Consider the following 22,734-nt stretch of genomic DNA (forward strand, 5'->3'; position numbering starts at 1 on the left):
ACTTCATTCTTCTCAAGGTCAGAGCTCCTTACTCTTACTCTTTATCTGGGTACCACCAATGGCAAGGACACCACAGCATCTGGCTCAGCTATTTGCTGACATGTGTGGGCAGCGTCCTAGCTCTGCAACTTCCTTCCCTTTCATATTATGCACACTCACACTTTCTGGACTCTTATCTTAAACATATAGCAGGCTATTCCCACACCTCTGCAGGTGATTTTGGGTGTCCTGTTTCTCCTTGGCCCTTCCTGCCAGGCCACTCCCACAAAACCCCTTCAGTCCTGTCCCAAAAACCACCTGAAGTACACTTGCCCAAGTCTGGGCAGTTACATGTCCCACTCCTGATACCTTCAAGGCAGTGGCTGCCAACAAACAGAAAACTGTGGTGGTGCAGAGAGAAGCAAAGGCAAAACTCAAAAGCATTAAACAGATTATCCTGACACACAAACTTCTCAAACAGGGAGGGATACAAAATTCCTGACATTCTCAGCTGGCAAAGAGCAAATGGGAAAAATGTTATGCATGAATGCCATTTTCAGATACCATTTAGCATTTAAAACCTTGAGTAATTTTGCTTACATGATTGAAGGCTGAAATTCCAGTTCTCAGGATTTGCAAGCTGAGTAAATCAGGAAAGATCTATCTAAGATCTATCTACAGGTATTTTTTGCTAGTTAAATTGGAGATTTATATACATATATATATAGATATATATATATGAGTGAGCATTTTTTTCAATGTCTAAGAATTCTTCAACTGAAGAAGGAAAAATCTCAACATTTTTTGGTAAACCTTTTAAATGTATTTTAAATAGGCAGAAAAGAAACTTTTGCAACATCACAAAAGTGACCTGTGCTTAGCCCTTCTGAAGTTTACAGTTGTTAAACAGAGGATACAGAAGACACCACACCAAAACCATGACTCACCATCAAGCTACAAGTGGTGCAAGTTTGCTGAAGCTTAAGAAAAAACACATTCAAATGCATCCTTTAAATTATTTACTGTGCTTTATGCTCATTATGATAATAGCAAAAATAACATATTTGCTTGCTAGCTCTCATCCTCTAATTGTGCTCTCACACACTGCCAAGTCACCTGTCAACAGGCAGCATGCAAGACATCTTCACACACAGTGAACCACCCCCACTCTGACTGAGCTGTGGGAGACCATCAGAGCTACACTTATGACACCACAGAGCAAAATTCAGGCTGCATTTCGCCTGCAGAAATAATTCAAGTCATTGATAGATGGTGTTGTGACACTGTCTCTGAATCATAAGGACAACTACAGCTACTCAGAAAAGAGGGAGCTATGAAGAGCTGTGGACATGTCATCAGTCAGTCTTTTCCTGGAAACGGAGAAGGTTAAAAAACAAAAGAAAGAGAAGGTTCACAACTCAGGGTTATCGAGTTTTAAACTGGGCTCAAGTAATCGAGGCCTCTTCTATTAAACAAAATCAAAAGCCCCAGAGTTCAACACAGTAAATTTAAAAAGAACAGAGATAAATTCTTCTTCCCTAGAAACATGGTGCTCAGACTCCCTGTTTGCTACAATATTCCTCAGCTGGCAAAAGGGAAAGCTGGCAGCCACCCAAGGTATTCAAACAAAACATTGTAATTAAAAGCTACTTAGGGCACCATGAACCAAAATATATGCTAATAAAAACATCATTAACCAACTTGCGAGGAGACTCTTCTTAGGGGAGGGAATCTTTGCTAATAACAACATAATTGTCAGGCATGTAAGTCCTGAAGTCTGTGGCAACAATTCAAAGCTAATGGGGAAAACATGAGATAGGAGGGGGAAAAGTGACATTTGGGAAATACTGGTGTGGAGGGAAAGTGACTGTGAATCAAAAAATAAAGCAAATCTGTTGAATAACACACCAACACAAAGCAACCAGGTTCACAGAGACCAGTACTTAGACACAGAGGACAGGGGGATTTTGTGAAGTGTGCTGCCAGTTTATTTCTTTCTAGTCAAGAAAAACGGGAAGAAAAAAAAAAACAAGATAAAACGATTAAGAAGCTCTCTCTCCTTTTATAATGATGTACTATGTGAATTTTCCACCACAAGCCATATACCCTCTCCAGGGTCTCCTCCTAAGAAGCACACTCAGCATTCACCCCCACCAGGGATATGATAGAAAAGCTTTTAATCTCCATTTTCTGCTGCATCATTGTCACTCTGCAGCATTGACTTCAAGCTAGCAGCTAGTTAGAAAATAATGAATAGGGATGTGAGATTTCATTAAAAAGGACAAACTTATGAACAAGGACCATGGAAGTGCCACCACTGTTGTTTCCGCCTGCCTGCTCTACCATGGTAAAGGTTTGAGCTTAACTTTCATGGCATAAGTAAGGCTTAGTTAAATCTTAGCCAGGGCTTTTCTGCTGTGAAGGCTCCACATCAGCACATAGACACAGCTGGCAGCACAGCTGGGGAAGCACAGGGCACCTTAACTCCAGAATAAGCACAAGCCTTTAGGAGAGCGAAGCCAAACGAAGGCAATGTTGAAAGAGCAGGAAGTCCTAAACACTGTTCTCAGCAGTACAGAATGACAAAACTGCCAGGCTTCAGCAGTGGAACACAAAGCCTCAACAAAAATTGCGAAGAACATGGGAAGGACAATTCCCAAAGCAGAAACAACACTCAGAAGACACTTTAATAGTAACACTGTGAAAACAGCAATAGGCCCAGAGGATGGGACAGGCTGGAAATGTTGGGTCATCATTGTTGTTCAGAGGATAACTAGAAAAAAAATTAACAGGGGGCAAACATTCATTCTTGAATAGCAGATCAGAAGGAGCAACACAAAACAAAGCGATCAAAAATCCCTGATTAAAGTGAATAAGATATTGAGAAGCATCATGTGTTTAGCTGTAATGTAAAACAGGAATGTTCTAGGACAGGGAAGGACTTGCACCAGTATGGACCTCACCTTGGGAAACTTGTCTGCCTCTGTAGCTTGCACTCAACAGCAACGAACTTTGTTTACTATATCACTACACTTTTCTAGTCCTAGTGAAGGACTGGGAATACACCGTGCAAACACAGAACAAAAAGATGGTCCCTGGACTAATTCATGATTACTAATTAATGAAAATCTTTAATGTGACTTATCTGTAATAAATTCTAAGAAATCTAACAAGGTTTGTGGTGCTCAGTGCTCACCATAGTTTCACACACACACACACACATACACACACACACAAAAATAAAGGAAAGCAGGTGTTTGAAAAAGGATGAGCAAAAAAAAATTGAGAGGAAACACAAGGGACTAGTTGGGAAGGATGGAATTTGTGTCCAAGAGTCAGAGCTCAGCCACAGATTTCCTGCCTCAAATGAGGTCTCATTTGTTTCAGTAAATACGAATATTACTATTTTAAGGGGCTTTGAGAGTCCTTAAACTATGTAGGAAAATAGTTAAATTTTGATATATGTATTAATCCAACTGAGTTTTGTGTGTAAAATGCTAAAAGGAAAAGAAAAAGCAAGGAGAGCAGAGCAGTGGTCTGAAAAGAGAGAGAATAAGCAAGGAAACTGAAACCATGGGAAAGAAAATGGAACTTTTGCTACCTCTTGCAATAATTAGTCAGTTATCAGATCTAGACCATACAGAAGTGGAACAAACAAGATTCAAGGGAATTAATTAGGCTTCAAATATGTTTTTCAAAATCCATTTTCCCATGATAAATAACTTACTGAATTAGGAGCCAACAGATTTCATCAGTCATTTTACCTCACGCTGTGCATTGTAAATAAAAGCACAAGCATTTCCTACAATTAACAGCAAAAATCTTCTTTGCCCACAATACACACACATGGTATGGAGAATACAGTAGGATGTATCAGGACTGACATCCCAGCCTGTATAAGCATCTCATTTTATCCCAACCCAATGTGAGCATAGCTACAATTTCCTATGAAGGAACACTATGCCACTTCACAAGTTTGAAGTTGTTCTAGGAGTGTTCATAGGATTTTCCATTTCTCTCATATATTAAGAGAAACCTACAGCTCTACAGTCTGTTACCAAATACTACTGACACTAAGCACTAAGGCTATTAAAAGAAAAAAAATTATCAATCAGACTTATATACAGTCAAGACGAGTGAATGCCCAAAAATCCATTATGGGTCTTTTCTTTTTTTTTTTGAAAGTCAGAGGAAAGGCTGCTTGATCTGAGCAATTTGCTTCACACACTTGAAAAAAAATCAAGACAAAAACGCGAAGTGGTTCAGGTTGCCACCTGTAATTTCCTAAATAATAACAGCACACACAAGCTGTGCCCATATTCCCTGCCCTAATCCAAGACAACCCCAGAGTCACCAGCTAAGTTCAGACCACCCCCAGCCCATGGGCTGCAAGTCAAAGCCTTTCCAGTGCCAATGAGAGCTGCCACACACAAACCTGATGAAATCAGAGGGGAACTGGATGTTGCTGGGACACTGCTCAAGATGTCTTGGGGAAGGTAGCTGACAATTCACACCATGGTTTGGATTTTTTTTTAGGTAAGTGGTATGGCAAGCCTGTCTCTGCATTTTCCCCTTCCATGGAAAGGGAACCTACATACTTGGTGCCTGCTGACCACCTGCATTGCAGAGCCTTGCAAAGATTCAGGAGGTTGATACTTATAAAGTCTTCTGATGATGAAAGGTTTAGAAAAAGTACATCTACACATTAAGAGAGACTAGGATAATAAAAGCCTTCTGCAAACTAACACTCACCCGTTCCTGACCAGCTGTGTCCCAGATCAGAAATTTATGAAGCTCATTCCCACATGGCACAGTTTTAGTCATGAAGGATGCTCTGAAAATAATGAAGAAAGATAAATTAGTAACATAACTGACACTCTGAATACGTAACCTGTAGACCTTAGTGAGTTCTGCTGGACTGGACTGCATTTGGGGAATACTCCAAAACCTTGATAAAACACCTGCAGAAGTAGAAGTCTCCCTTTCCTCAGATAGGACATATGCTACCTATAGATGTATTTTTTTAAAAGAAGAGAAAAGCCTCTGAGGTTCAAAGGGCATTTGTTCATGGGTTCATGAACACAAATGCTCCTGCCATTCACATGTGGCTTCTGCTGCTTGTTAGCTCCATCTTCTTCGAACCTGAGAAAGAGGCAACAGACAACATCATGTGCCACTTTTCACTTTAACATGAGACCAAGGAACACCATGGATCACCAAAGAACAGAAAAGCCACCTTCTGGAGCGTACATGGTAAACAAATGCAAAAAAGTTGTTTTCCCTTTCAACTGGGATGAAGAAGTCTTTGTAGTTTCTTTTATTTTCCATAGGAAATGAGATAGGTCTATATTTTCAAATATTTTTTTTCTTTTAGGAAAGAAGGTTACAAATTTACAGGCTTTTTTCTGTATTACAGCAGTTTGTTTGAAAGCTGGTAGGAGACTGCCAAACTCTGGCAGATTTCTATTTTCCCTATTCTATCTGGGTACTGCTGAACCATTTTTGTTGTGGTAACATTTTTCCTGGCTCATAAAGATACATTTGGTACAATGCACAGTTGTTACAAAAGCACTAAATGACATCAAATGACATATGACTGAACAAAACATTTCCTGAGAATGATATACCAGAGTTCTCCTCTACAGCCATCTGCAAATTGCTTGAATTTAACAATGCTGCATTGCTTATGAAAATACTAACTAAGGAAAAAATAAATGGGCAGCATTTCTTTGTTTTCAGGGTGTGTTCTCTCAGTTGTCACTCTCCTTCTTAAACCAATAAGCAAAACTTCACACCTTCAAAAATAGGAACTTTATAGATCCACAGTGACTACTGTTGACTGCAAGAATTATATATTTAAAGTAGTTGAATAATTTGGAAGGAAAAAACCCTTATCTGTGCAGACAAATAATACCACCCATGTGAAGCTAGCCTTCACATTTTAATCTCCCAATGGAAAAAAAAAATCCCTTTAGTTTTCATAATTATGATAAGAGAGGAAAATTGTTTTCCAAACTGAGCAGAAGGCATTTACTTAGCAACAACTACTTGGGGAAAAAGGCTGCTAATGGTTTAGAAGTAAAAAAAAAAAATAAAAAAAAAAATAAAATCAACACTCAAGTTGCAAACAAGTGGCCTTCAGCCAGTAATTTTATTCATGACATGCTTCCTTTCTCTGTCCATTTTTCTCTATTCATCTCATTCAGAAATCCAAAATAGTTCTGGAACTTCTACGTGTAGCTTCCAGCTGAGATTTCCCCGTGCATTGAAAGGCAGAGCTTCAGAAGGTACCGTCCAACCCTCTGAACATCACACAGCAATCAATACCAATCCTTCACAAATGACTTAAAACACCTCTGACACACATGCCAGATCAGCCCTTTCCCCCCAAATTACTCATTTCTGTACATTCCATAATAGCTTCCTTTCCCATAAGACATCTTTCTCAAAAGATAACTTTAAAAATTTTCCAGGTCACACTAGACTTAGAAGATCTGTCCCCTAATATATTAAAAGAAAAAAAAAATCTGAATTAAAATCTACCACAGGACTATTAGGATTCTGATGGTCTGATACATGGAAGCTTAGTAGTTTTTAAAGAAGAAATATAAATTAATTATACTTAGATAAAATTGCATTGTTCCTATTTTAAGAAAGGACAATGTGGCACATCCTAAATTTAGACAAAAGCACATCCATATAGGGAACAGACACTGTCCATGTTCCATCCCAACCTACCAGGACACTCAACAAAGGTGCTTTAAGGGCTTCCCATGATCTTGCTGCCATTACTCAGCCATGGGATGACCTGATCATTGTGCAGATCACAGCCTCTTGGGTTGTGGGGTTTTGGTTTTTGTCTTGTCGAGAGCTTCCCACTTTAGACTATTTTGGCTGTAGGACCTTAGGACTTAAATCACTCAAGGGTCAGATTTGAAACCTCACTGACCAGTGAAAACCAAAGTGATATTATGTGTGGTACTTACCCAATAGTAGGACTAATATTATGATCAAAGTGGTCCTGGACAAACCGACAAACGATGCTCGATTTCCCGACCCCAGTATCCTGAAAATCAAAGAAAGCATGACAGTGAGTCATGAAGTCACACCCATGAGACCCTAGATGTCAATACCTCACTGCATTTATTTTTCCAGAATTTATATTTGACTCTATGTTCTTGTCCTATGGCAAGCAGGGCACATTAGACATTTCAGAATAAAAGTGAGGATGTAGCTTATCCTTTTCAAACATCAGCCTTATAAGTGAATCTCCCTGGCCCTCTTCCCAGGACTCCCTTCTCTCCAAGACCTCTATCTTACTGGGTGAATTTTATATTTCTGTTGCAAGGACTGCAGTCCATCCAGCATAGCCATTTACTTGTACAAGCAAACCCTGTGCTTTCCAACACACAGCGCATTACACAGCCAAGCCAGAGAAACAATTTCATTCAGGCCTGTTGCACAGCCAGCTCAAGCAAGTTTCCAAAACAGACTAAAAACACCAACATTTTAGCACTCCAACAGCACTGACTTAGTGGAAATAACCTTTTCATGGCAAGACAAACTAGCCTGCTTAGCAGAAACTCTGCAGAAGCTTCAGGTGGTTTTGAAAAGGTAGGAATCCAAAGATCTGGATCCCCAGAGATGTGTAGCTCTTCCCTGTGCATGCCATGTTAGAAGTCTGCAGTGCATTACTTTGAAGGCAACACAGCTTACTCTCTACACTGCAACACAACAAGCTGATTCCATTTGCAGGAATAGTCTTTTTTTTTCTTTTTAACATAGCCTATCAGTAGGGAAAAAAAGCAGTACAATACTGGAATGAAATTCAAAATAACCTGAAGGGGCAGGAGAAAACTTGAAATTATGCAGAAATATTATTTAGGCATTTAAGATATAAACAAGTTCCCTGAAATGCAACATTTTTCAGTCTGTCTGTTTTTGCCCAAAGCCTTGGATGGTAGGTAGAACTTAAATTATACAGGGAATTATCAAGGAGGAGGAATAACATTATCGCTGTGTCTTCCACAGAATTGCAAAGAGCCTCCTTAGAGACAAAAAGGATGCCAGGAAATCAATACTGACCTTTCCAAGACATTAACAATGACAGCCCAGGGTCCAATCTAACTCATTAAACAGTCAATGGAAAGTTTTCTATTAATTTCATTGAAGTGATTGCAGAAACACCAGATTGTACCTGGTAGCTCCATTTGTATCCACATTTTAAGATTACTAATTTACACAACACTCTTGAAAAATGCCAAGAAAAGACAATATGGTTTGTTAACAACAAGACACACATAACTATATATTAAAAAAATAGAAAAGCAGCTTTTGCCCACACATAACTACGTACTAAAAATAGCATTTCTGTCTCTCCAGTAATCAATTTTGCAATACGTTATGTTCTTTTGGAGTAAGAAAGAAAAAGAATGCCTGTATATACATTTCCTTTCACCATGATTACAGGAAACTGTATTGTCACGCCAGTCTTTATAGACAGCACTTATTAAAAAACCATCATTTAAAGTCTCTCATTTAATTCAAAGATGTCCTTAGTCAGCTTAAAAGCCATAATAAATGGTCATGTTACACAGACAGTTGTTTATCTACTCTGTTCAATCAATAGGAAAAAAAGATCAAAGAGAAGAGAAATGTTTAAAAACAGCCCTGTAGCCTTTGATCAATAGCAGTAACACATCCTGTAACTGTTCCCAAATTTTGCCTTCATTATTGTTTCCAGCAGACACCACTGTATAGTTACTACATCAGGATAGCAGAACACACAAAAAAATGAATTTAAAAAGCCCTCTACCCTGAAATTGAGGATCTAATTATTTTTCCAGATTTTAAATGGTGTAGGGAAACTAGAATTACCACCCACTGTTTGCAAGGAATTACATTTCCCTCTTGTGGGGACAGCATTTATGCCACTGTGTTCAAAACTAGACATTGACTCCAGTGACCCAATGATGCTTCAGTTTCATCTGCTTCCTCCAGCTCCCCTGAGGGGTCACTCAGAATGGCAACTGCAATTACAAGAGGAGCCAGGGTCTCTGGCAGGGATGTGACATCCACAAACATGGATTAAAGCTTAGCTCATTTTCCTGGAACCTCTTCATCTTTCAGTTCGTAGCTCTTACTAATGTTTCATGATAACGTTAAAAGGACCTTTCAAAGTTTCTATTGCTTTCACATCCCACGATGAGCACAGTTAAACTTAAGCATATGCCAGGCACACCAACAGCACTCCGAAAGCTTAAAGGCATTCTTACACTTTGCTCCTGGGATTGCCTGCACTACCAAGAGGGCTAAATATCCCCCTCAAGTAACTGCAGTGAAACCAATGGACTTGGATCACAAGTGAACCTGTTTTTAGGGCAAGCACTGCTGCAGTCAGTGGCTGGTGCTTTCCAGGAGCCAGGCAATTTATTGCACCAGGGGGGTTCAGCACTCCCAGCTTCCCTTTTGCTGCCTGGAGGATGTAAACCACCATCTACCAGAATATAATTAGAGCACAGAGGGGAAGGAAGTAAAATAGAGTAAGTTTCGTACTTAAGGCAGTGATTATCATTCCATCATGGGATTTAAGACTACTTAGACACAGTTCAGTCCATGTAACTGAAAACTGTACTGACAGCCATCAATCAAGACATTCACCTGCCTGAAAGCAAAGCAAATCATGGCATATGAACATTATACAACAACTTGAAAACAGCTGAGACCTTAACTCCTACTGACAACAGGGAGCTATCTTTCACGTCTCTCACAGAAGACAAGAAAAGCAGAGTTGTTGTTTCAAAGAAGTAGAAAAGCATTTGCTTCTCACCAATGCATTAAAATTAAACCCCCTTGCTAAGGCTGTATAAACCTTTTCTGCAACCATCTGCTTTGTACTTTACTATATGGTTGTTCTCTACATAAACCTATTTTTCTAACATCTGATGGGGTTGATCTCCCTTGTTTTGTTATTTTTTTCTTCAAAGGATTATAGCAGATTTATCAAGCCACATGCCTGGGTAACATTCATACATACAGAAGATTTATTTTTCTAATTTGTAAAGTTCTGCTATTACACCCTCTAATCTGTTCCTCTGTTTTGTTTTACTGATGTTGGTGTACATATAACATAAAACACACATGAAAGTATAATATCTTGGCTTATGGAAAAGGTCATGGCAGCACTGAGCAGAATGGATTGGACAAGTTTCAGAAACTGAGAATATGCCCCCAAGAGTTATGTTGCACTTCAAGGAACAGATCCTGCAATTCTTTAGGAAAAATCCTCATTCACAGGAAATCCAAGGGCTTCAGCTCTATAGTCTTTGACTCATCACAATCAAGAGCATACCAAGGAAAGAAGTGGCAAGAAATGAACAAATATAAAATAATTATTGTGAATCAAGGCGTTCACCAATCACTCGAGGAACCAGCTACAGGTTTCCCTTTATTCCTTTTCTTCTTCATAAGCCTCCCAGCACACTTACAAAATATCAGTTATAAACCACATTGTAGCAAGATAGGCAAAGTGGGTGGGGTAGGGAGAGAGGAAGGAAAGAAGCAATAATGAAATTCACAAGTGAGCCACTATTAGTTAGCCAGAATACGTAGCTGCAACTTCAGAATCTCCCCGGTCAGCAAAATGGATTCAAGAATCTGAAACTGTATCAGATATTTCCGATAAATAGAAGGTACCAACGCAAGCATGACTAATTCCAGATTTTTACCCTTCATCCCCGGAACACACATTCTTGTGTTCTTCCAAAATCCCTTACCAGCAGATTTAGGTGTGAGGATTTTAAGAGCACCAGAATGGAGAGCAGAATGCCACAGAAAACAGTGCTTCCACCCACACTCCTGCTTCCGGGGAGCCACCCCACTTGGCTCTCCTCAGCTCTCATTACTGTAAAGGAGATGAGACTGTATTTCAAGCTAGCAGCATTACAGGATGCTGGCAACTCATTTGCAGGCAAACAGCAACTGAACTGCTGACTACTTCTGGCTGATTTGCAGCAGCTTAAGGGAGATTAAAAAAAAAAAAAAAAAAAAGCAGAAAAAAAATAGGAGCAATATATTAAAAAAGAAAACCATTTCCATTACAAAAAGGCATTTGGTATATTCCTCTGTCTGTCTTCCCAAACACATTTATCCCAGCAGACAAAGCTAATGCAGAAAAATTTAGTTCTTTAATTTAAAGCTGGATGTCTTGTTTATATCTTTGCACATAGGGTCTGGTCCTCCAAACACTTTTCCAAATTGGAGGGAACTATAGCACCCTGTAAACACATCCCTGATTAGGCTGTTAGTCTGTAGCCTTGATATTGCAATAGCTTTTAACACGTTCAGGGTCAAGCCCTATTGTGCTGAGTAAACTGATCTCTTCATGTAATTTTTTTTTTAATCTGAAATGGAATAAAGGTTGGATTCACAACAAAATCCACACATATGCCTGATACAGCAGCCCTATAATCATGCACACTGCTGCAAGAGCTTTTTGAGTGTCCACTAAAAAAATGCAGTCTTTCTCTATCTTAATATGCAGGGTTTCCTAAGTATGTGTAAAATTAGATAACCATACAAAAATCCTTTATGACTCTATGCTTTTGAAAATACAAACAAAACAAGAACACTAGGCAGCACTTCACATGAGGAAATGGCACCCTAAGAATGAACACACTGAAGAAACTGTCTTCTGTCCTTCCACTTGCAAAGTAAGGAAAAAAAAGAACATCTGGCCCGTAACCACCACAGACCTCATGACTAACTTCCCATTTTAGATTTAAAGGAAGGTTGAGACACCCTGGAGACAGGCACCACAAAAATCTACATTAAGAAGCAATGGAGAACTGACCTCCATATAAATAGGGAACCCACACACAGCTCCTTTGGAAGGAAGTTTTCTCATCAGCTTGGACAAAGCCAGGATTCAATCAAATTTACAATCTGAATTTTTTAAAATGTCTAAAAATTAAAAATGCCTGTCCCTTAAAAACATCCCTCACAATAGCTAAGAGTCACTGAGACATCAGCTACAGACAGGTCTCATTAAATCTGACAGGGTTTAACATGAGTAAGTCTTACAGATCAGAAGAAGAACGAGCCCCAGCAACCTGGATGGTATTAATACTAAGTGCTAAAAAATCCAGAGGCAAAGAAGATATTATTTCAGTAATAATATGAGAAACATTTGGACCTGACAAGTCTTTATCCTTTCCCACAAGCCAGAAACCGATCCCACAGCTCATGTGGCTTCCATCAAATTCAGCAGGATTTCTCCCCACCCCACAGCAGGAATGCACCTGCTCCTCAGAGCCCATTTGTGCCAGGATCGCCAAAAGCTGAGCTGCCAACCACCCTAACTTGAGCAAAGGTTCCACAAGCATTTGGTGAGGTGAACCCTTCCTCTGAGGATCCCTGATCAAAAGAAAAAGAGCACGACCAATGCAGTCAGGGTTAATTTAGTGTAACCCCCAGGAAGTCTCCCCTGGCAAAGCTTTTTCATCAGGCATAGAGCTGGAATTACAAACCTGCTCACACTGATGGAACTCAGTGTTTCAGTCAGAGAGCAGTACCAAAACCTACCAGCAAACTGCTTTGAAGCTTTCTCAAGGCAGGTTAACATCAAGAAGTGCAATTAAGTGCATGCACTAGAAACATCTGTGGTCAAATTTGTCTCAGTGTACCTTCCAGTGAGATAATATCACCTTCTGTCAGACAAAAAAAAAAAAAGAAAAAACACAGAACTGGATGTTGCCAAAAAGCTGTCCGACTCTCCTGGAAGAGGATCTGCTCAGAGAGGAAGCTGGCTGCACCTCATTGTTAAGAGAAGCAACAATTCCTGACTCCCTGTTACATATTCACACCACCGGACGCTCTTGGAGGATTCATCCCTAACTGAAAAATAACAAAGGAGCCAGTTTCTGCTCAAGATTTCCCAAGTCAAATTCCACTTTTTGTAACACTGTCAGTGCTAATACAGAGAGGGAGGAGAGGTCCTTGTCTTGCTCAGAGCAGAGATTCACTGTTGAAGCATTAAAGATGTACAGACGAAAACACTTGAATTGGTATGAAAAAAGGAGAAATCTGTCCTTTATGCATTTGGTATTTTATAAACCAAAAACAGGCACTGAAAACCTTTACAACTGGCCAGGCAAACCTTAAACTTTAGGGCAAGAAAAATAATCAATGAGTCACAGAAAAAACACAAATGTAGAGAGACCATTCATTCCAGTAGCTCTGTAAAGCACAGCTGGTTTTGGCTTGGCAAATCAGCTTCTGCACATTTAAACAGCTCTTCTTTCCACTGTCACAATTGGCCACACTTTTGTTTTTGATTTACAGTGGAATCACCCTGGCCCATTCCCATTACCCTCAGCAGGACTTCGATGGAATCTGAAAATTCACAGCAGTGTAATCGCATCTCAGAGCTGCTAAATGGTTTGCATTTCATTAGCTATCATCAAACAAATTGCAAGGCCTGCACTGTAAACTATCGCTGGGCTTTAGCAGAAATGTAAGCTCAGCTCTGGTCAAGCCTGGTGTCCAGGAGGAATGTCACTGCTTGGGCAAGGTCTGGCATGCAGCACTGAGATATCCAGCCTGCATCTTGAATGCCTTCAGGCTTGCCAGTTCTTAACCCAAAGGCACGTGACATGGTAAGGCTGAGTACAGGATTATGGCTGTCTTTTAAATTCCAGTGGAGGAAAAAAGCAACAAGCTGAAAAATAAATTAAAGCTTTGCAATTTGCAGCCTGCTTTAGTCATCTATGCCTGCCTTTAACATTTTAATCATTACTCAGATGATCAAATGCAGGTAGCATTGCAATACTTTCCATGTCTTACTAATCCAGTTACAGCTGCTCTGGAAGGCTGTAACAGGCATCTTGAAGAGCATCTAAAACTGCCTTTGGATTTTTGTCAACTGTAGGAACATACAAGGAAGAGTTATGCACAGCAGATTCCTGATCGCAGTTTCCAAGGGCAGTATTTTAATCCAAGAATAACTCTACCTAATAAACTTTTTGCTGACTTCAGAATGATCCTTCACCCTTCCCTGTGTTTGGATATCACTTTCAGTTGCTGGAAACACTGCTTAAAGGAGAAATACCTTGCAGGAGACTGAGGTTCAGAGACACCCCTGGGACTGAAGTGAATCTGCCAAGTGTCAGACTTGTCCCAGGGAAAATGAAGCCATGCACATGGAGTGGAGTTTAGGAAGAAGTGCAAAAGGCTTCCTGCCTTTATTCAGTTTTTCCATCTGCAATATATATTAAGTGAGCAAAGCTATCACTGCATAATTGCACAGATGAAAATGCAAGAGCAGCTCTTAGACTCACACACTTGCTCTCAGCTGCTTCACCAACACAAAACTGCCTGAGGCTTCAGCCTGAACCAAAGGGATGCAGGTACAGACGCTCTGAAGCTTCACTTCTGCAGTCAAAATATACACATCTCATTCAGGACACTAATGACTTCTGTAGATTCTGAACTAAAATTTCATGGCCTTATACTACCAGTGATCTCCATGGAATTTCTGCAAAGATCTGGGAGATACTCATCTGCAAAGCAAATTTTTGAAAGAACTAGGACCAGAGTTGGCTCCCAGAAATGTCATTTTGCTATCATGCCCTTTCCTGAGTGAAGGGTACTTGCCAAATGAACAACACTCACATTAAATATTGGAACCCAGCTGCCCATGATCCCAGCACAGACACATGGATCTCACTGCAAATCTATTTTGAGATGGAGGATGGCCACCACTGGCCTTCTCTGGTGGGTTTACCCTGGCTGGATTCTGCAGTGTCTCACTCCAGTAGGAACCACCACAGTTCTCCTGGTCATCTGCCCCTGTGTGAACTTTACACAAACATCCCTATTTACATTTCCCTTCTTTAAACTCATAATATATGGTAGTAAAGGTATCTTTTAAGTCAGTTAGTACATTACTCCCACTAAGTTAGGATGACCTATGCCAACTCCCACACAGTGAAAAACTCTACACATAGTTTCTAATTGCTTTCCGACCAACATTGCTTTTGCAGAGCACAAATTAGCTACAGAATCAGACTTTTTCCTCTGGAGCACATCAGAATTATATTAATTCCCTCTACATGCAAAAGTGCAGCACTTGTTCTACCCACAATCAGGTCAGTCCTGTTGTATCAGAATGCAATCCTTCCTCCTAGTGCTGCAAGGACTGCATTTGGCACAGGAATCCTTGGCTCTACTGTTCTCAGCTCACTAGCTGTAATAGGAAAATGGTTACTTGATTTTACCTTGCAACAGCATTATGGGGCTGTAAAATAGTGATAGCTGTAAAGCATTCACACAGTACAGTAACAAAGAGCTATTTAAGTGCTTTAGAGATAGTCAAGCACTGACTTTATTTGTTTGGTATTTGTATGCATCTTCAATACCACCCATATATTTCTAGTGGCTGTTATAAAACAGAGAAACATTTACCAGTCAGGGCTTAATGTATCTGGCCTCCTGTGGTGGGCTGATGTTTCCTGGAAACCAGGTACCCACCAAAGCCATCCTATAACTCTCCTCCTCAGCTAGGCAGGGGAGAAAAAATATAACAAAAAACCTGTGGGTTGAAATAAGGACAGGAAGAGATCATTCACCAACTGACTGCCATGGGCAAAATAGACTCAAAATGGGGAAATTAATTTAGTTTATTGCAAATCAAATCAAAGTAGGATGACAAAAAATAATTAAATCTTAAAACACCTCCCCCACACCCTTTTCCCTTCTTCCTGAGCTTAACTTTACTCCCAGTTTCTCTACCTGCTCCTCACCAGAGCATTGTCGCTGCCTCTCACTCCTCCTCAGCGGGAAGACTCCTCACATGTGAGCCCTTCCCATGGAGTGCAGTTCTTCACCACCTGCTCCTGCACAGTCTCTTCCATGGGGTGCAGTCCTTCAGGCACAGATCCAGTGTTGGTCCTCCATGAAGTTGGAGGCAAGATACTGGATACAAGATACAAGCTGGACCAACAAAGTTATTCTAGTGTGGGCTCATCTTTTCATGGGTCCAGAGGTCCTGGCAGGAGCCTGCTCCTGCACAGATTTTCCATGCGGTCACAGTTTCCTTCAGGCATCCACCTTTTCCAAAATGGTCCCCTCCACGGGCTGCAGGAGGACCTCTGCTCCACCATGGATCTCCATGGGCTGAAGGAGCACAGCTACCCCACCACTGTCTGTACCTGGGCTCCAGGGCAATCTCTGCTCCAGAGCCTGGAGTACCTTGTCCCTCTCCTTCTCCACTGACCCTGGTGTCTGCAGGGTTGTTGCTCTCATATATTCTTTCTCCTTCCTCTGTCTGCAATCTGCTCTCGTGCAGTAGTTTTTCCCATTTCTTAGCCATGTTATCCCAGAGTCACTACTACCATCACTGATGGGCTCAGCCTTGGCTAGTGGTGGGTTCACCCTGGAGCCAGCTGGCATTGGCTCTGCAGGACATGGGAAACTTCTGGCAGCTTCTCACAGAAGCCACTCCTTCAGCCCCCCCCCCACTACCAAAACCTTGCCATGGAAACCCAATACATCTCTGAATGGAAAATATCATCTGATCCCTTTTCTTGGTTTGTTTTCCTTCAGTCCACATCTATTTGCAAAACATGTACAGTGAGTGACCATCTACTTCACCTCAGAGCTGAAGGGAGTCTACATCCCTGTCCACTTTTGTTCCCAACCAGTCCCCAAAGCCAAATCCCTGCTCCCTAACCAGTTTTGGCACCCTTACCAGTGTGATTATTTAGCACGTGTTTTCCTTCCACACACATCCTGCACACACCATCCTGTGGAATTAAAAAACTCAGGCTGGCATAGCTGCTCCAGTATCTGCCATACCTGAAGCCAGAGAATGCAGTCCTACTGGTCCTGGTGATCTGTAGGCTTCCTTGGAGTTAGCAAGTTTCTTCATAGTCACAGGGCCCTTGCTCTCCACCAGATCCCAGCCCAGTAATCTTTCAGAGACAACAAAAATCCTCTAATACCCAAGTTTCAAATACACTTTCTTTAATATTTTGCTACATTCTCTTCTCTCTTAGAGACAAAAAGTGTTTTCATCCCTCTCTCACTCATAGACTGCAATATTAGTTACAACCTCTTCAACTATCTACTTTTGTCAAGGACATACCCAAAGATCACAAGCAACACTAAACTATAAAGCAAAGAATCAAGCACTAGTGGCTAAAAACAGTTTGTCATCCTACCAAGGCGATGTGCCTGGCCAGAGATAAGAGAGACTGAAGAGCAGCTAATGTCTGATTTATAGCTAATGCTAGCAAAAAATTCACTTTACCAGAGACATTGATATATTCATGCATGTAATATTATATAAAACCAAAATCTTTCCTAGAGTGTTTCCAAGATAATTTGCATTACTCTGCTGTCATTGCTAGGTCTCCAATCCCAAGCTCTTCATGCTGGGTTGATGGCATGGAGAATGGCAGCTGTAGCCTTAAGAACAATAGAATTATAAAAAGGGATCTTAAAGATCATCTACCTCCAACCCACCTACCATGGACAGGGACATCTTTCAAGAGACCAGGTTGCTCAGTGCTCCATCCAGCTTGGCCTTGAACACTTTCAGGGATGGGACATCCACAAGTCTGGGCAACCTGTTCCAGTGCCTCATCACCCACACAGCAAAAAAATTCCTCCTAATATCTAATCCAAACCTACTACCTTTTTGTTTGAATCAATTCATCCTTTCTTGTAGTCCCCCTTTCTTGTAAGCTGCCTTCAGGTACTGGAAGGCCACAGTTAGGTCACCCTGAAGCCTTCTCTTCTCTTGGCTGAACAATTTCAGTTCTCTCAGCCTTTAGTTGTACGAGACCCCTCTAATCATCCTGGTGTCCCTCCTCTGGACTCTCTCCAACAGGTCATTGTCCTTCCTGTGTTGGGGACCCCAGAGCTGGATGCAGCCCTGCAGATGGGGGTCTCACCAGAGCAGAGGGGAGGGGCAGAATCCCCTCCCTTTCCCTGCTGGCCACACTGCTTAGGATGCAGCCCAGGATGTGTTTGACTTTCTGGACTGCAAGCTCACACTGACAGTTCATGCCCAGCCTCTCATCCAGCGGGATCCTCAGGTCCTTCTCAGAAGGGCTGCTCTCAATCTGTTCATGCCCCAGCCTGGAGCGATACTGCCCTGGCACAGTTTTCAATGTTTCTGCTGTACATTTACTCTTCCAGGACTTATAAATCATGCTGTTCTTCCATAATCTGCCAACTCCTCTGTCTATGAAGCTGGTACAGGAATATAAAGCGATCTTTATTTATGAGAAAGGGGGCTGTGGAGGGAAAGGGATAACAGAGCTATTCTTCAGGATTAAAATTAAAACTGCAGCCAACCTACCTCCGCTTCACAATTTTTAGAGCTCACCTACTCTGGCAAAAAAAACAACCAACCAACCAACCAGAAACTAACCCAAATCTATATTCAAATTCCACAATTTATGCTTAATCACTGCATCTTACCATAAAAAGTGCAAGCTAACCATAGCACTGTGCTACCATGAGCATGGACAGCAAAGATAACAGCCTTTGATGGTTGCTAATATTATTTAGCGACTGCTTCCCCACATCAAATTTCCAGCTAATTCTCTGGGTCTTTTCTCACACCCTTCCTTCCCCTTTGCACACAAGTTATCAAATTCAGAACAGCAGCTGAACTGCCAAGAGAAATGGGGGATTTTAAATTGAAATCAAAGAGCAGAATCTCAATCAATTTCTTATGCCCTTGACAGCATGTGGTATAGGCGGCTGTGGAGAGAATTGCTTAGCCTGGTGAAAAAGAAGGAACTTTGTGTTTATTTGCATTCCTTCAGCTCAAATTGTGGCTTTTGGGGGCACTGGCTATTCATTTAAGATATTCAACTCCATGTTTAGAACTGCCTCTACCAATTTCAAATAGGGGCACGATCTCTATAAAAACCAGCTGCAAATAAGGTGGTATCAATCTGCCTGACTAAAAAGATGAGAGGATGAAAGGAGAAAGAAGAGCCCTTTGAAGGGTCACACACACACAGATCTCCTTTGGACGTGAGACTTGCTAATCTTCACACTACAGTGAAGCAGCTTTTGAGTACAACAGGGTGGTCACAAACTGTGCAGAGCAGTCCAGCCATTGGGGGACCTCATTGTCAAACAAGGCACGGGCTGATAAAGTGACAAGAAACAACTTTGTGTCAATAAAACTGACTCAAGACTGAACCCCTCACGCTAAACTGACACAACTGCCCACCAAGGAAAGCTCCATCACAAAACCAGACACCATCGAGCCCTTCTGCGAGGGCTGGGCTGCCAGCAATGCAAGGGAGGGCATTACCCTGGGCAATAGCACCACCTGGTGACTCCTGGGACTATGGGATGAGGGAACCGGGCGCACCTGGCCATGCTGAGATCCGAGATAAGGTGGAAGGGACACTGACTAAAAAAGTGAGCTGGGAGCAAAAAGCCCGGGTAAGGAGGGAAAGAGGACAGAAGGACGAACTTACAAGAACTAGAAAGGTGAGACGGTCTGAGTGGGAAAGAAGAGTGGCTGAGCACCTTCCCTTGGAATCACTGCTAGTACCAGCTTGAGGAGCCCTGTGGCAATGGCATGAACGTGGCAAAGGCAGCTTCAAAGGAATGCCCCTACCCCACAATTAATTTACTGTATTAATGAACAAAATAAGGAAAAACCCCACAAAACCAACAAAAAACCCCACCCAAACCTGCACAGTATCAACAATGTTGCATGCCACAGAGGGAAAACTCTTGGGTTAATTTTTAGGAGACTGTAGCTGTGGGACTTCACAGAGTCACTATCATCCAAACAAGAACCACACCTCTAATGGCCTTCTACTGACCAGTGGATCATAGGATCCTCCTGACCATGGTATAGCACAGACCAGCAGATAAACCCATTAAACCCACCCTGACAGGTGCCTTGTAAGTGATAGGAAAGTGTGTTACAGAATCACAGAATTACAGAATGGTATGTGACGAAAGGGACCTTAAAGATCATCTAGTTCCATACCCCCTTGCCATGGACAGGGACACCTTCCACTAGATCAAGTTGCTCGAAGTCCCATCCAGCCTGGTCCTGAACAGTTGCAGGGATGGGGCATCCACAGCTTCCCTCAGGGACTTCAAACCATGGCATGCTCTCCCACCAGCCTAGTTCACCCTAATGACATCTCTCTGCTACCAGCTTGCTGATTATTTCCCATTTGAGCTCCACCACGGACACTTAAGTATGACCTCTCCAATGTTCACCATTTCATTTTTTTCAATTGAGGATGAGAAGTGGGCCCTGGTTTACCATGGGTCACACTTTCCACAGCAATGAAATAGGAACTAAAGGTGAACTTCAGAGATCTCTCCAGCAAGTCAAACCTCCAACTGGGAGGAGCTAGATAAAGCTAAAATAAATTAATAACTGCAAGTACTTATTTAATGCCTATGCAATCTTATTGGTAGTAATACCTGGATTTTGGCAATTCCAATGGTCAGAGTTCATTTTCTAGACAAATCTGGGAGACTTTTTAACATCTGCATGCTGCCATCCCTTTCCTACCTGCCCTATCTCAAAACACACATGCAGTCACAAAAATCCACTAGATGTACTGCTCCTCCCACAGAGAAATTCCTCTTTAAAGATACAGTAAAAAATGTGAATAGTATCTACTTAGAAATCCTCATAATTGTCACTGAAGTTGAAAAATTAGGTAAGGGATGTAACATACAAGTGACTGTACCTCACATTGTCAGTGATAACGAGTATTAATTGCAGGGGTTTTATCTTTATTGGCCATATGCACACACACCAGAATAACAATTTGGTTGAATAACTTCTGTCACCATTGTGCAATGCAGTGACCAGAGAAACTAAATTTAGTTTACAGACTACATGCATAAATAACCTGAGATTTTCATAGTTAAGTAAACACATTAAGCAACAGCATCCTGACAAATGTTGTTTTCAAGCACAATTTGCCAGCAAAAAACGGGATAAACAATTCTGTGTAGTTCTTTCCAAACCAAACTCTTTTCCTAAGTGAACCTTCCCCACATATATTGTAACAGCTGCATCTTTCAAAACACTGGTATGATAAGGAGATAATCTTTGACTTGAACTACTGTTTGAGACATGGTATTGTTCATACTCCAACACCCTACCTCTTTTCATTGTCAAATTCTATCACTGGGGTCATGATTTAGAAATACAGCCTTGTTAGTGGCACCCAGTAAACACGAAAACAAAATAATTTCTATTCCTGTCCCAACACAGAAGATATTCAAAATCTTCCAACCAGTCTGAAATTGATAATCCATTCCAAACACTTTAATTTCACATTGCAGATTGCTGACAAGTACCAACAGTAATTTTCTTTTATTAAATGAAGACAGTGGCTCTTACACAAGCAACAATATGCCCATCAACCACAGCATTTGACAAAATGGCTCTTGTGTTCAGCTTGCTATTTCACTAGTATAAAAATTGTCCAGTAATTGCCTGGAAAAACTGTAAAAGGGCTCAATTACCTTTAAATTTGTCCATTCAAGCTCAATAAGCCTATTCAATTCAATGTTCAGACATACTCCTCCCAGTTTGTAATTGTCCCACCTGCAATTTGTTATTGCATTTCATACCAGACAGGAAGAAAAAAGCCACATAAATTATGACTTCCAACTGAAACACTAGCTGAAAACTTCAGTCCTGGAGACAAGAAAGCCCAATCCCTTCTCCCTTGCAGCAACAGGCAACAGAGAGGAAGAAGGCAGTTTCAGGGGGCAGCTATAAAAACTAACATTTCCTCTAACAAACAGGAACAAGCTTCATGGCCACAGATCTTTGCTTCAAACTAGCAGAGCCCTGTACCGGGTATGTCACCTACCAACAACCAGAAGCAAATAACTCTTCCCCTGGTCTCTACTGCCAAAGACAGCTGGACACCAGCTTTGAGCAGCCTTGAGCAGGTCAGGAAACACCACAAGGGTGGGACAGGAACTAAGGGTTTTGTACCTGGGTTTATTGCCAGAAACTCTGCCTCTGTTTATCAGTTCCTTTTAGCTGATATAACAACCTGCAACATCAGCAGCCTCTGGGGACCACTTCAGGTGTGAGGTGGTCTCCTTTATCAGCAGCCTAAAGGCTGCCCAGCTGCTAATGGCACCCTCTTTATGCAAGCTGCTTTTACAATTTGCCAGTCTTTGGAAATCCACCTCCATCAGCCTTCCAGACTCAGTAGAACAAGCTTCTGCGCCAGGTGGAATCCGGGGAAGGGGACAAGCTGAGAGTTCCTGAAATTTGGCATTATTTGTTATTTGCAATTAACTGCAAATTACACACAGATACTATGCATCCACGTGGACATTAGGCAGCAACATGAAAGAGAGGCCTAGAATCCTTGAAACTGTGGGTTTTCATTTCCTGAATTAATGTGCAGGACTGGAAATGGGCAATTAGAAGTTTGCCTAAGCCTAAATCTGCCTTAAGAAATGTTTGACCCAACCATTAGGTTTAATTAACCTCAATTAGTAGTGATTTCATATTCATTCCACCTGTTGTCTGGATATAAAGTTTTCCCTAAGACAGCAAACACCAGCAATTATTTTAAACAGCATCATATAAAGACCCACCTGGTGCCTTCCCCTCTATCACTCATGCAAGTAAACAGAAGCGATAACAGCAAGCACAGTATAGTAAAACCCACGGCTGAGTTTTTTATCTCTGGATTTACTGTGTGCTGCTGTGAAGTT

The 22,734-nt window shown here is 41.4% G+C and overlaps 1 protein-coding gene across 1 annotated transcript in view; it reads right to left on the bottom strand.

Moving 5' to 3' along the window:
- The window catches only part of RAB31 (RAB31, member RAS oncogene family), a 37,896-nt gene extending 21,468 nt beyond the window's left edge, over positions 1-16,428 (bottom strand). Inside the window, exons 1-3 of the mRNA XM_062512090.1 lie at positions 16,087-16,428; positions 6,966-7,045; positions 4,732-4,813 (exon numbers count right to left, since the gene is read on the bottom strand). Of these exons, the coding sequence (XP_062368074.1) occupies positions 4,732-4,813; positions 6,966-7,045; positions 16,087-16,428 (504 nt within the window). The remainder of the gene's footprint in view (positions 1-4,731; positions 4,814-6,965; positions 7,046-16,086) is intronic.
- Positions 16,429-22,734: the final 6,306 nt, after the last annotated feature.

The sequence above is a fragment of the Cinclus cinclus genome, chromosome 1 (genome assembly GCF_963662255.1).
Source record: "Cinclus cinclus chromosome 1, bCinCin1.1, whole genome shotgun sequence".
Lineage (NCBI taxonomy): Eukaryota > Metazoa > Chordata > Aves > Passeriformes > Cinclidae > Cinclus > Cinclus cinclus.